The 16,244-nt window shown below is 41.7% G+C and overlaps 1 protein-coding gene across 1 annotated transcript in view; it reads left to right on the plus strand.

Moving 5' to 3' along the window:
* The window catches only part of LRRN4CL (LRRN4 C-terminal like), a 9,741-nt gene extending 5,119 nt beyond the window's left edge, over positions 1-4,622 (plus strand). Inside the window, exon 2 of the mRNA XM_073605337.1 lies at positions 841-4,622. Within this exon, the coding sequence (XP_073461438.1) occupies positions 841-1,710 (870 nt within the window). The 3' untranslated portion in view covers positions 1,711-4,622. The remainder of the gene's footprint in view (positions 1-840) is intronic.
* The last annotated feature ends 11,622 nt before the right edge of the window (positions 4,623-16,244 follow it).

The raw sequence follows: 16,244 nt of genomic DNA on the forward strand, positions 1-16,244 counted from the left end.
GTGCAGCCTTTCAGTCCCCATCAGTGTCGCCTATCAGTGCCCATCAGTGCTGCATATCAATGTCAACCACCAGTGCCGCCTATCAGTACCCATCGTCAGTGCCACCTCATCAGGGCCATCTCAGTGGTGCCAGCTTATCAGTGCAGCTTATCAGTGCCCATCAGTGAAGGAGGAAACTTACTTATTTACAAAATTTTATAATGGAAACAAAGAAAAACTTTTTTTTTTTTCCAAAATTTTTGGTCTTTTTTTTATTCGTTTAGCAAAAAATAAAAACTGCAGAGGTGATCAAATGCTATCAAAAGAAAGCTCTATTTGTGGGAACAAAATGCTAAAAATTTAGTTTGGGTACAGTGTAGCATGACCGCGCAACTGTCAATTTAAAAAGTGACAGCGCTGAAAGCTGAAAATTGGCTTGGGCAGTAAGGGGGTGTAGTGCCTGGTAGTGAAGGGGTTAAAGTATTTTTTTCCAAAAAAAATTGCGTTTGAAAGACCGCTGTGCAAATACAGTGTGGCATAAAATATTGCAACAATCGCCATTTAATTCTTTAGGGTCTCTGCTGAAAAAAAATATAATGTTTTTTGATTTTTTAAATTCTAAGTAATTTTCTAGCAAAAATGACTAATATAAACTTGTAAACAAAAAGTTACAGAAAAGGCCTGGTCAGCAAGTGGTTACAGTGTGTATATTAAACTAACATCCTCTATCAAACTTTCAACAGTTCTATTCCCTTTCGTCTATCTGTAGTTGATTCATCTTATCTTTTTCCTTTCACTGGAATTGCCATCTTTTTTTCTACTTATATTCCACTATTAATATGCTTCATATTTCCATTTTAGATGATGTCCCCTCTTTATTTGGTACTTCTACACATCTGCCTCATCAATACGAGGTCTCTGGTTTTCGCTCTTGAAGATTCTGCATTATTAAAGGCAAGCACACCTACCCTAACTACTGCTAGTAACCAGTCTAGAGCTATACAGCACACAAAAGTTACAAAAAGTCAAACCACCCGAGAGCGGCTCCTGTATGTCACCGGTGGAACAGAGGAGGATTACTATGATGACGATGATGATGATTCAACGGTTTCCCTACCTCCACCTGTTGCTATGGAACCATGCCCATTTGATCATTGTGAGCACCTGTCACCAACATGTGAAGAGCTTCAAAGCAAGGCAGGTGGTAATTGTCTTTGCCCTGGAATAGATGGACCAAACATCAAACCAGACCCCCCAATGCTGAGTCAGGTCTTACTGGCTGACAGAGAAGTAACTGTGAATTGGTGCTCCCCTTCATCTACAGTGCACATTTATAGAGTACTGTACCAAGGACCGAACAGTCAAGTCGAAAAAGGACCAGACCTTAATGCCTCATACCGCTCCTATTCCATTACAAATCTTCTCCCTGCCACCCAGTATACAGTGTGTGTGGTGGCCAGTAACAATGCTGGAGAAAGTCCAGCAGAGGTTGAAGTGGAAGAGGATATAGAGGGAAGTATGAGAGGTCCTTGCAGAATCCTCCACACCACTGCCTCCAAGATGTCACACATATATATAGGTATAGGGGTAGGCCTAGGAGCATTGGCAGTAGTGATGGTTGTTTTGGGCGTCTTGCTGTGCAACAGAAAAAAGAGAAAGGGCAGAATGGATGTTGAAGAGAAGGAAATGGGAAGAACCAACCATTCCTACATGGCTGGGACTGCAAACTAGCTCTAAGGGCACAGAAATGGAGTAGTGACTTTGGGAATGTATGAGTAGCATATTAAAGGAATTTAAAGGAATCTTTGCAAAGAGACCCCTAAAGGTCACCATGCTGAACCTAAAAAAGGCTAGTTGCCAGACAGCCATGCTGACTTCTACTGTTTGAGTCAACAGTTTCAACAGTTTTTAGTCACTGACCCAGAACAAGCCTACAAGTAGGGAATTGTACTTTACTCTAACTTCCTAACATAATGTATGTATACTTCTTCCATGTCAGTGGCAAAGAAAGTTTTGAAGTAGATGGTCAGCATAACAGCCAGGCAACTAGCATTTTCCAAAGCAGGTCAACAATGGCATCTCCCACAATTCCTTTGGGAGATAAATAACCCCTCAATGAATAATAATAATGCAACATATGTATATACTATTTTTTGTTTTATAATATTTATTTGATTAAACTCTATATTTTTTTAGTACTTCATCTACATATAGTATTTACCTAATTGTAAATATGCAATTTGTTGTGATTGTGTTTGCTTTGCTTTTTATTGTGTGGTTGAAAAGTGATTGCCAGAAAAATAGAAATCTTCAATGTGCATATGAGGGACTTCTGTAGCCTAAAGAGTCCACAATAATGAAGAGCTGAAACTATCACTTTGGGTTGTGTACCGTGCACTGACTACACACATGCTGTGCTTTCTGCTTGTAAAATCGGACGGTGTGACCACACACATATAAACAGGATATCTGATTTCTCAAGCAGGGGAAATCTGGAAATGTGCCTCCCACACTCAGCAAAACTCAGGACCTGCTAAGTGTGGGGGGTTCGAAAGGGGACAGGGTTGCCAAATATAATGTAAAACCAGCTCAACACTGACTAAGATCTATTCTCAAACAACCTGCCTAAAAAGTAAACTTTATGTATTTCTATCTCTAAATGTGAATTTATTTCAGTATAACTGCTGCTGTGAAAAGCTATTAGCAGTTTAAAAATGTTAATTTGCAAAGCATAAGTAATCATAACCAGATGATTCATGCAGCATAAATGGCATTTTGAAATCAGTCAGCCTACATCGTATTGAGGCTTAACAACCCGGAAACCGCTTTGTTCTTCTCCTGGCTTCTCTTCTGCTGGCTCATTGTGTAAGAGGTAGATTGCTACATCTCCATATCCCAAGAGCACACTGAGTACAATGTATTCAGTGAAGAATACGAGCATCTGGTGTTTTCTAAACTGGCGTTTTCTGTTGCACAAAGCAAGTGGTTATGATTAGACTTATGCTCTGTGCCAGGGGTCTTCAATCTTCCCAAACAAGGGCCAGGTCAGTGTCCTTCAAATCATAGGGAGGTCAGACTGTGGTCAGTGGGAGTAAATATTACCTCTGTATCTGTACTGTGATTAGAGGAAGGAGGAATAATGGCCTCCCCGTCATTGGTGTCAGTGTAAGGAGTAGGGCATTATTATTATTGGTGTCAATGGAGGGAACAGTGCCTCATCACTGATGCCAGTAGGATGCATGGTGCCTTCTTGTTATTGTCAGTGGTAGGAAAGTGCCCTATTGTTGGTGTCAGTGGGAAGAATAGTGCCCTATTGCTGGTGTCATTGGGGAAAAACAGTGCCTCGTTTTTGGATCAATGGAGGGAAGAGTGTCCTATTGGTGTCAGCAAGAAGAATGGTGCCCTATTGTTGGTGTCAGTAGGGGGCAATAGTTCCCCATTGTTGGTGTCACACAGAGGAATAATACCTCATTATTGGTCTCAGTAGGAGGAATGGTGCCCCGTTGTTGGTGTCAGTAGGGGGCAATAGTTCCCCACTGTTGGTGTCACACGGAGGAATAATACCTAATTATTGGTGTCAGCAGGAGGAATAGTGTCCCATCGTTGATGTCAGTGGGAGAAACAGTGCCCCATGGCCAGGTGAAGGGAAAGCTTGGGGTCCACTGCTCTAAATACCTAAAGTAAACCTGTCATGAGGGAAATATAGGTCTGCTGGTGACCTCCTGAAAATGCTAACCATCTGACTGTTATATAGAGGTACTAAATACTTTCTGAGTCACTGACCCAGAGCAAACCTGCAGGAAAGTCAGAGAAAAGTCAGAAGTCCCTGTCTGCCCACTTGAACCAGGTGAACGACTGTAAAGATGTATTGTATATTTAACCACTTGTTTACCAGTGCCATTTAGAAACAGTGGTTGGTAGACAGTGAACATGCGTTCACTGATCTCCAATCCAGCGAATGAACATGAAGGTAACATGTATTTATGTCACACGGGTGATGATTTGAAGTGGTGACAGGTTCAAAAAATGCACCAACATTCCTGAATAGGCAATATAGACAAGAGGGAGTATTTAGCTGGATTTTTTAGGTGCTGAATATACCGAAAAACCAATACAATAAAAAATATCACTTTTTATTTAAGACATATAAAAACACAGGTATTTAGTGTCAGATAAGGTATACATTGGTACAACTGGTATGGAGAAAAGCCAGGTATGGAAAACGATATCTTGTCGTGCGGGTGGTGGTACATTTATCCTGATATGTTTCACCACTGTTGGCTTCCTCAGGGGATATATACCAAAGCAGCATGACACACATCATTAAATATATAGAAACAACATACATTTAGGTCATAATGCTTAAATTTCTTGCTCACGAGGAAAAAAGAAAGACCAAAACGAAAACAAAACTGTCGAGAACACTGTTTGCCAGGGCCAGTCACACAGCCACTCACCCAGACTGGACTCCACGCAATTCCAATGATGGGCGCCTGAACCAATATGGAATCACCCAAGTGGAGCAAGGAGAGCGGCTAAAAAGGAGACTTTTTGACTGTTTGACGCTGTTTATTCACCTTCACTTATGAGTGTATCGATTTTATCCTTTTATATTCAATAAAAAAAACTTTATTGCACCATAAGCCTGTGCGCTCATATTCCCTTTTATTATTATACTGCTAAACATTACCCCAGTAAGTAGGCACCACTGTGAAGAACTTGGGTGGAAATTATTCTCGGGCATCAATTTGTGTTATTTGGGCACAAGGCAAGACTCAGAGATGGTACCGTAGGTGAATGGGTTGTAAAGTGAAACTGCATTTCCAGGTAGGCCAGGCCTTCTCCAGAGTAAGACCCCTTTCACACTGGGGCGGTTTGCAGGCGGTATTGCGCTAAAAATACCGCCTGCAAACCGCCCCTAAACAGCCTCCGCTGTTTGTTCAGTGTGAAAGCCCGAGGGCTTTCAAACTGAAGCAGTGCGCAGGCAGGACGGTGAAAAAAGTCCTGCAAACCGCTTTTTTGGAGCGGTGAAGGAGCGGTGTATTCACCGCTCCTTCACCGCTCCTGCCCATTGAAATCAATGGGACAGCGCGGCTATACCGCGGCAATACCGCGGCTATAGCCGCGCTGTACGAGGGATTTTAACCCTTTTTCGGCCGCCAGCGGGGGTTAAAACCGCACCGCTAGCGGCCGAATACAGATGCAAGAACGACGGTACAGCAGCGCTAAAAATAGCGCTGTTGTACCGCCGACGCCCCCACCGCCCCAGTGTGAAAGGGGCCTTAGGGTGAGTTTTCCATTCCATTAATTAAAGAAACTCTGGGAAGCCCATGAAAAGAAATCACACACACATGGGTCTCTTTAGCAAAACAGGGACTGGATGAAATACTGTACCCTAACTTTGGTCTCCACTATATAGCTAAACATTTTTCATACCTGTAGTTGTCCTGTTATAATAAAACTAATCAAACTGGCAAGTATGAATGGAGACCCATTTTCCCTGAGCTTTGAGAGCTGTCATCACAGGTTCTGACCAGTACGAGCAATGCTTATTTCACATTAAACTAGTCTGCAGTTCAAGTTGTACAGTGAAAAGAGACACTTTTCTGCAGAACAAGGCTGAGAGCATTTTTTGAGTATAGTTCCTCTTTAAATGTTTTCAAGCTTGATGAATCAGTCCAGATGAATCAAATAGATATGAGTAGAAGATGCCTTTCTACTCATATCTATTTGATTCATCTGGACTGATTCATCAAGCTTGAAAACATTTAAAGAGGAACTAAATTCAAATAAAGATTTGCTGTGTGTGTAGGGAACATCTAAAAATATTAATTGTACATAAGCAGCACCTTGAAAAATCTATCTTTTTTCAGACTTTCCTCCTGAATAATAGCTATGCATTTCCTGGTATGTGAGTGTGCCTAGAAACTCCTGTGCCCACAGCCTCAAATTTGTATACAGTAATGCCACGTACACACGGGCGGACTTTGACGGACTAGGTCTGGCGGGCTTTGCCGGACTTTGACGGACTTTCGAATGAATGGACTTGCCTACACACGATCAACCACGTACGACTGGACTAAAATAAGGAAGTTCATAGCCAGTAGCCAATAGCTGTCCTAGCGTCGGTTTTTGTCCGTCGGACTAACATACAGACGAGCAGACTTTTCGACTGGACTCGAGTCCATCGGAAAGATTTGAAACATGTTTTATTTCTAGGTCCGTCTGACTTTTGGGAAAAAAAAGTCCGCTGGAGCCCACACACGGTCAAATTGTCCGACGGAGTCCGGTCCGCCGGACCTAGTCCGTCGAAAAGTCTGCTCGTGTGTACATGGCATAAGTCACCTACATATGAAGAGTTCTATTTCGAGAGTGCATTTAATTAAATAAGTCCATTTTGTTTGTAAGTCCAACAAAGCCTAGGTACCCAACTAACACAGTCTGCTGTAAAGTACTGTACAGTAATAGGTTTATAATAAAGTACTTTTCACATGAATGATACTGTACTACTGTATTCTATACAGTACTGTACAGTACACAAAATACAACCACTTGTAGAGGATGCATGTGACAATATATGCCAGACACATGAACTAACTTACGTGGTTGGACATCAAAACGCATGTTTGCATCTTTGAAAGTTCACAACTGGAAGATTTGTCTGTAGGGGACTTACTGTACAGTGCCTTGAAAAAGTATTCCTACCCCTTGAAATTTTCCACATTTTGTCATGTTACAACCAAAAACATAAATGTATTTTATATAATAGTTTTTATATGATAGACCAGGGGTAGGCAACCTTTTGAGCACAGTGTGCTGAAAAATGTTTTCAAAGAAATTGAGCGTGCCGATTTTATAACAAAAAAATATCAACTTCAAACTCTCAATCACGTAAAGGATTTCTTATAAAGTAAATGCTGTAAACTACTTTAGTAGTGAGAAATCAACATCCTGTACTCTTACGCCTCAGCCCCAATTCCTGCAACTTCACACTTCAGATGAGCCCCAATTCATGTACCTTCACACCTCAGATCACTGTCCCCCCTGCAAATCTGTTTCACCACTGTACTACCCTTCACATCTGCCCCACCACTGTACCCCCTGCTCATTTGTCCCACCACTGTACCCCCTGCACATCTGCCACACCACTGTAACCCCCTGCACATCTGCCCCACCACTGTACTACCCTGCACATCTGCCCCACCACTGTACCCCCTGCTCATCTGCCCCACCACTGTAACCCCCTGTACATCTGCCCCACCACTGTACCACCCTGCTCATCTGCCCCACCAATGTACCCCCTTTCTCATCTACCGCACCAATGTAACCCCCTGCACATCTGCCCCACCTCTGTACCCCCCTGCTCATCTCTCCCACCACTGTACCACCCTGCTCTTCTGTCCCACCACTGTAAGCCCTTGCTCATCTGTCCCACCATTGTTCCCCCTTTCTCATCTGCCCCACCACTGTACCATCTTCTCATCTGTCCTAACACTGAACTTATCTGCTCATCTGCCCTACCACTGTAACCCCCTTTCTCATCTGCCCCACCACTGTACCTCCTGCACATCTGTCCCACCACTGTACACCTTGCTCTTCTGCCCCACCACTGTAACTCCCTGCTCATGTACCTCCTTTCTCCTCTGCACCCCTCTGCACATCTGCCCCCCCCTGTAACCCCCTGCTCCTCTGCCCCACTGCTGTAACCCCCTGCTCATCTGTCGCACCAATGTACCTCCTTTCTCCTCTGCCCCAACACTGAACCCCCCCTGCTCATCTTTCCCACCACTGTAACCCCCTTCTCATCTGGTCCAACACTGAACCCCCCTGCTCATCTGTCCCACCACTGTACCCCCTGCTCACCTGCACCATCACTGTACCCCCCTGCTTTTCTGTCCCATCGCTGAATCCCCTTCTCATACCTTGCACCACTGTACCTCCTGCACATCTGCCCCACCACTGTATCCCCTTGCTCTTCTGTCCCACCACTGTAACCCCCTGCTCATCTGCCCCATCAATGTACCCCCTTTTCTCTTCTGCCCTACCACTGTACCTGCACACCTGCTCCATCGCCGTATCCCCATGCTCTTCTGTCTCACTAATGAACCACCTTCTCATCTGTCCTAACACTGAACCCGTCTTCTCATCTGCCCCACCAATGTACCTCCTGCACATCTGTCTCACCTCTATACCCCTCTGTTCTCCTGTCCCACCACTGTAACCCCCTGCTCTTCTGTCCCACCAATACACCTCCTTTCACATCTGCCCCACTGCTCTACCCCCTGCTTTTCTGTCCCACCACTGAACCCCCCTGCCCATCTGGTCCAACACTGAACCCCCCTGCTCATCTGCCCCACCACTGTACCCCCTGCTCATCTGCCCCATCACTGTACCCCCCTACTTTTCTGTCCCACTGCTGAATCCCCCTCTCATCCCTCCCACCACTGTACCTCCTGCACATCTGCCCCACCACTGTACCCTCCTGCTCTTCTGTCCCACCTCAGAACCCCCCCTGCTCATCTTCTCCACAGCTGTTCCTTCTTAAACATTTGATATGTGTGATATGCAGAGTGGTGAAAGGAAGCAGAGATGAGATCTACCTGTCTTTGCACACTCATCCTGCTGATCCACCTCTTGCATCCAGCCCACATGCTTATATGTGATGTATGTGATGTCACATACAATAAATAAGAGACAATGTCGCGCTACTAGTGATAAAAAATTGTGTATAAAGTAAAATATTAAGCCGCTAGCATAAACAGTATAGTGAACTGCACAAATGAGTGAAAAAATATATAAATAAATGCAGCGCTAATATGTAACAAGGTGCAACGGTAAAGTGTCACTAAAAATGTGAAAATAAAGCTGGTGGTGACTTATGAGTCAGATATCAGTGTTAACAATTTACAACAAAAATAAGTCAAATAAGTTTATCACAAAAAAGGAAGTATTAAGTGAAATGTCCATATAAGACAGCAAGAAAAAACCTGCAACAAAAACTATGCGTGGTGAACCAAAAAGTAAAAAATTCCTCAGTGGGTAGAGTGAAGTTCCTTGTATAGATGATGCATGTAGATGGTATATACTATGTGACAGGAATAACCTCTTCATAAGATATTTCACAGCATCAAGATGGAAATAATTGAAGAAATGGGTATGCTTACCATAAGAAGTGGACACACTCACCATACAGCAGTGGGTCAGTCGAGCGTTTGGATTCAACAATCCAGCAGGTGTTTGATGAAAGAGGCTGGTGTGGAATTACTCCTCCCAAACTTCATCCAAAAACCATGGTGAACAAATGGTGTAGTTAGGACCCCGGAGCCGGCAAACTCGAACTCCCATGCAATGGTTACACTTGATAAGATGTACAAACTCCCAATGGTATCACATCAAACCATATAAGAAAAAGAGAGAAGGAAAGGGCCTCCACATAGTGCGTGAATCCAAAAAATAAAATATTTATTAAAAATTGACACCACGCAATACTGCTTTTTACTTTGTATGTGATCACTTCGTGTACCCACCCGACTGGGTGGATTGTACTGCTGAGCTTTGGCTTTTTTAATAATTTATTTTTTGGATTCACGCATGTGGAGGCCCTTTCCTTCTCTCTTTTTCTTATATGGTTTGATGTGATACCATTGGGAGTTTGTACATCTTATCAAGTGTGACCATTGCATGGGAGTTCGAGTTTGCTGGCTCGGGGGTCTTAACTACACCAGTTGTTCACCACGTTTTTTTGGATGAAGTTTGGGAGGAGTAATTCCACACCAGCCTCTTTCATCAAACACCTGCTGGATTGTTGAATCCAAACGCCCGACTGACCCACCGCCGTATGGTGAGTGTGTCCACTTCTTATGGTAAGCATACCCATTTCTTCAATTATTTCCATCTTGATGCTGTGAAATATCTTATGAAGAGGTTATTCCTGTCACATAGTAATTACCATCTACATGCATCATCTATACAAGGAACTTCACTCTACCCACTGAGGATTTTTTTAATTTTTGGTTCACCATGGATAGTTTTTGTTGCAGGTTTTTTCTTGCTGTCTTATATGGACATTTCACTTATTACTTCCTTTTTTGTGACAAACTTTTTTGACTTATTTTTGTTGTAAATTGTTTACACTGATGTCTGACTCATAAGTCACCACCAGCTTTATTTTCACATTTTTAGTGACACTTTACCGTTGCACGATGTCACATACAAGCATCTGGAATGGATGCGCAATGATGAGCTCAGGTCAGGGGTATTTTCTGAAAGCAGTGGGCCTGTGTGCAGATTCATAAGTTGGGCCCCCGCAGCCGAGAAAAAGTGTGGTGCTCTGCGCCACAGGAAAAGTTGGGTGTGATTTTCATTACACTGAATACTGGCCATGGCTTAAAGGGACACAGAGTGCAGAGAGGTTCAGTAGTAAGTGATGCAAAGGTTCAGGAATAATTTCAACAAAGTTTCCACAAGCTCAACAGTAATTCCACAAACTGTCACTTGATTGTGGTTTTCTCAATCACAGTGAAATCCCTTCTTTCTGAGATTGGTAGTGGCCGAGTCATCTTCCTCCAGATGGTGGGCGGGGCAAGCAGGACTGCGATTGGCTTTAGCAGTGGCCAATGACAGTCCTCCTCCTGGAAACAGGGACTGACCCCCCCCCCCCCCCCTTAGCAGAACTGTACCCAAACTCTTCCCCATCACAAAAGCTGACGATTGCAGCGACAGCAAAATTAGAGAACCAAACAATGTTTCCCATCTTTTACATGGGTGGGGGCGCAGTGCCTCCCCCTCAGTGCAGGGGTGGCGTGGGGAATTCTGAAATTGGAATACATTAGTGTCTCACTGACACTTCCCTGTGCTGCTCTGCTGATGGGGAGGGAGTCGAGTGCCGACAAAAGAGGCTTTGTGTGCCGCTTGCGGCACCAGTGGCTGGGGTTTGCTTACCCCTGTGATAGACCAACACAAAGTGGCACATAATTGTGAAGTGGAAGGAAAATGAATAATGTTTTTCAAGATTGTTTACAAATAAATATCTATCTAAAAAGTGTGGCGTGCATTTGTATTCAGCCCCCCTGAGTCAATACTTTGTAGAACCACCTTTCACTGCAATTACAGCTGCAAGTCTTTTTGGTGATGTCTCTACCAGATTTGCACATCTAGAGTGACATTTTTTGCCCATTCTTCTTTGCAAAATAGCTCAAGCTCTGTCAGATTGGATGGAGAGCATCTGTGAACAGCAAAGTCTTGCCACAGATTCTCAATTGGATTCAGGTCTGGACTTTGACTGGGCCATTCTAACACATGAATATGCTTTGATCTAAACCATTCTATTTTAGCTCTGGCTGTATGTTTAGAGTCGTTGTCCTGCTGGAAGGTGAACCTTCGCCCCAGTCTCAAGTCTTTTGCCGACTCTAATAGGGCGTACACACGGTCGGACTTTGTTCGGACGTTCCGACAACAAAATCCTAGGATTTTTTCCAACGGATGTTGGCTCAAACTTGTCTTGCATACACACGGTCACACAAAGTTGTCGGAAAATCCGATCGTTCTGAACGCGGTGACGTAAAACACGTACGTCGGGACTATAAACGGGGCAGTGGCCAATAGCTTTCATCTCTTTATTTATTCTGAGCATGCGTGGCACTTTGTCCGTTGGATTTGTGTACACCCGATCGGAATTTCCGACAACGGATTTTGTTGTCGGAAAATTTTATCTCCTGCTCTCCAACTTTGTGTGTCGGAAAATCCGATGGAAAATGTCCGATGGAGCCCACACACGGTCGGAATTTCCGACAACACGCTCCGATCGGACATTTTCCATCGGAAAATCCGACCGTGTGTATGGGGCATAACAGGTTTTCTTCTAAGATTGCTCTGTATTTGGCTCCATCCATCTTCCTATCAACTCTGACCAGCTTCCCTGTCCCTGCTGAAGAAAAGCATCTCCACAACATGATGCTGTCACCACCATGTTTCACAGTGGGGATGGTGTGTTCAGGGTGATGTGCAGTGTTAGTTTTCCGCCACACGTAGCACTTTGATTTTAGGCCAAAAAGTAAAATTTTGGTCTCATCTGACCAGAGCACCTTCTTCCACATGTTTGCTGTGTGCCCCACATGGCTTCTCCCAAACTGCAAACGGGACTTCTTATGGCTTTCTTTCAACAATGACTTTCTTCTTGCCACTCTTCCATAAAGGCCAGATTTGTGTGACTGCATGACTAATAGTTGCCCTGTGGACAGATTCTCCCACCTGAGTTGTGGATCTCTGCAGCTTCCCCAGAGTTACCATGGACACCTTGGCTGCTTCTCTGATTAATGCTCTCTTTACCTGGCCTGTCAATTTAGGTGAACGCCATATCTTGGTAGGTTTGCAGTTGGGCTACACTCTTTTTGGATGATGGATTGAACAGTGCTCTGTGAGATGTTCAAAGCTTGAGATATTTTTTTATACCCTAACCCTTTATCCCTGACCTGCCTGGTATGTTCCTTGGCCTTCATGATGCTGTTTGTTCACTAAGGTTCTGTAACAAACCTTTGAGGCCTTCACAGAACAGCTGTATTTATACTGAGATTAAATTACCCATAGGTGGACTCTATTTACTAATTAGGTGACTTCTGAAGGCAATTGGTTCCACTAGATTTTAGTTAGGGGTATCAGAGTACAGGGGGGTGAATGCAAATGCACACCGCACTTTTCAGATATTTACAGTATCTCACAAAAGTGAGTACACCCCTCACATTTTTGTAAATATTTTATTATATCTTTTCATGTGACAACACTGAAGAAATGACACTTTGCTACAATGTAAAGTAGTGAGTGTACAGCTTGTATAACAGTGTAAATTTGATGTCCCCTCAAAATAACTCAACACACAGCCATTAATGTCTAAACCGCTGGCAACAAAAGTGAGTAATGTGAAAATGTCCAAATTGGGCCTAATTAGCATTTTCCCTCCCCGGTGTCATGTGACTCGTTAGTGTTACAAGTTCTCAGGTGTGAATGGGGAGCAGGTGTGTTAAAGTTGGTGTTATCGCTCTCACTCTCTCATACTGGTCACTGGAAGTTCAACATGGCACCTCATGACAAAGAACTCTGAGGATCTGAAAAAAAGAATTGTTGCTCTACCACCTGTCAATGCTCAGACCATACACCGCACACTGCATCAAATTGGTCTCCAGAAGGAAGCCTCTTCTAAAGATGATGCACAAGAAAGCACACAAACAGTTTGCTAAAGACAAGCAGACTAAGGACATGGATTACTGGTAGATATGTGCACTGCCGAAAAACTTGTTAATTTTCGTTTCATTTGTTTCTTTTTTTTTTCCTGTTTTTCGGGTCATTCGTTATCATCGCAATTCGTAAATTCAAAAATCCGAAAATAAGAAAGAAAATATGAAAATTCAAAAGAATAACTAACTAATAATAACGAACTATTAAATTATAGGTATTGGAATTTCCTTTCAAATTTGGCTGTTAGTGAACGTAATGAATACAAATTTATCCGAAGTTACGAATTATCCGAAATAACGAATGCTGCATCTAAACAAATGGAATGGAACAAATTAATAATAAATAATAATAAAATATTTATTATTATTATTAATAATAATTTGTTACATTCCATTTGTTTAGATACGGCATTCGTTATTTCGGATGATTCGTAACTACGGATAAATTCGTATTCTTTACATTCAAGAACAGCCAAATTTGAAATTAAATTCCAATACCTAAAATGTAATAGTTAGTAATAGTTAAGTTATTATTAGTAATTATTTCAAGTTTTCTAATTCTCGAATTCTTGAATTTACAAATTCTCGAATTTACGAATTCTCGAATTCTTGAATTGATGAATTCTCGAATTTACGAATATTCAGAAAAATTAGTTAAACTGATTTTTGTTAATTTGGATTTTTCCTAATTTTTTTTTTAATAATTCATCCTTTATTAAACATTTTTCTCTTATTACAATTAACATTTACATGACATATCCGCATAAGGAAAAGGAAAATACCAAATATCATAACTTATATGATATATATATATATATATATATATACACTTATAATGTATAAATATATATATATATATATATATATATATATATATACACACACAGTATATATATACCAATAACAGAGAGTAGCTCCCTCAACACCACCCATACACATCCTTCTCCTTTCTCTTCCTCCCCCTCCTCTTCCCCTTCCTTCCTCCACCACCCTTCCCTCTCCTTCCCCTTCCTTTCCTCTCCTCTTAAAGTGTGATAAATAAATAACTCAAAATTAAATTTCTTAGTGCTTGTGTACTGTGCATATTATTTAGCTAATACTAAAAAAAAAAAAATATGAAAGTGCCATAAAAATAAATAATTTTAAATCTGTGCTTGTGCTCTATGTAGGTTATTAACCTAATACGTGTGTAAAAAATAAAAATGAATAAAAAAAAGAGGAAAAAAAGGAAGGGGAAAGGGAAAGGAAAATGAGGAGAAAAAAATTATTGTAAAAGTGCAAATAAAAATAATTAAATCTTCAAGTGCTTGTGCTCTATGTATGTTGTTACCTAATACGTGAGAAAAAAAAAAAAGGGGAGAAAAAAAAAGACCCCCGAGAGGGGAGATGGGCGGAGCCTAGCGGAGCAGACATGCATTGTTAGAGCTCCACACCGCTGAGGAGAGAAGAGAAGGACAAAGCGGAGCCTGCAGGCTCAAAAGGTATCCATTTGAACCTTTTTGCCCCAGGGAACAAACTGTGAAAGATTGGGCAGGAAATATGGTACTGGGAGGAAACCGTGGCAGAAATAAAAATCACCTCACAAAGAGCTCACAGGCACTCACTGCAGCTGAAGCAGCTCCAGTCACCTCACAAGATACAGCATCAGGGCGCCCTTACAGACAGAAAATGTCACAGCAAGACTCTCCATTTGAGTCAGATACAGAACAAATCCTCTCACAAACTTCTCCACAAGCCTCCTCAGCATCCCCAGAAATATTATTACAATTTGAAAAGATGCTTCATAAGGCTTTAAAACAAACCTCAGACCAAATAACAAAAAGCCTAACCAAAGAAATAAGAGAGCTGGGAAACCGCACCGCAGCCTTAGAAATAAAAATGGATGAAATTGAAATTTCAACCCAAGAAAATATAACAGAATTGGAACAATTAAAAGAAGAGAATTTAATACTTCAAACTAAGCTCGAAGATTACGAAAATAGAGCCAGACGTTCAAACTTGCGCATAAGGGGAATACCTGAAACTGTGACAGACCTGCAATCTACTATTACTGCTCTATTACAAGAACTAAAGCCAGATATCCCTATTGAACGTTTAGAACTGGACAGAGTACACAGAGCCCTCACAGCCAAAAAGAAAGATGGACCCCCACGTGATATAATCACAAAATTTCATTATTACAGAACGAAAGAACAAATACTAATTGCTGCAAGAGAAAAAAAGGAACTTAATTTTCAAGGACACAATTATCAATTTTTTGCTGACCTATCCCAACTTACTATTACTAAAAGACGATCCATGAAACCCCAACTAATGGAACTGCAACGCCACAACATTATGTATCAATGGGGCTTCCCCTTTTCAGTCAGATTTAACCACCAAGGTACAATTTACAGAAGCAGATCAGCAGATGAACTACAACAAACCCTTTTAAAATTAAATCTGACAGAACCCACAAGCAGCAACTCTCCCACACGCAGAAGAACGGCATCATCTTCACCTTCAGGCAGCACCCAGAAAATTCCAGAACAAAATGGGAATCATCATTCTCACAAAAGAGGCCGTTATGCCACATCATCCATGGACCAAGAAGATTCAATGGACTGACATCCTAATTCCTGATATCTCTTCATTTATTATACTAAGAGATGGTTTTCTATAAAAAACCTGTATTTATAACTGAATGTAACTGCATTCTGATAGTCACACACTGTGTGGGATCATGTTACATTCCACTTATATTTCTTATTACTTCTGATTCATATAGCCTTAGAATATATAAGTGAAATAAGGAAATTCTTGTTCAGTTATATATTATCAGGTAATAACAATAGATTTATTACTTTTTAGGACAAATATGTTCAATAATCCAGAAGTAATGGAAGCTTTTTCTTTTTTTTCTTAAAACAAATATATTATTACCTAACTAGTTCCTAGAATTATGTTTTTGTTTATTCTAATCTGAAGCAATACAACCTCAATTTTATGAGTTAACATATCTAAACAGTTACATATGAATAAAATATGTAATTGTTT

Source organism: Aquarana catesbeiana, linkage group LG11 (assembly GCF_042186555.1).
Source record: "Aquarana catesbeiana isolate 2022-GZ linkage group LG11, ASM4218655v1, whole genome shotgun sequence".
In the NCBI taxonomy this organism is placed as follows: domain Eukaryota; kingdom Metazoa; phylum Chordata; class Amphibia; order Anura; family Ranidae; genus Aquarana; species Aquarana catesbeiana.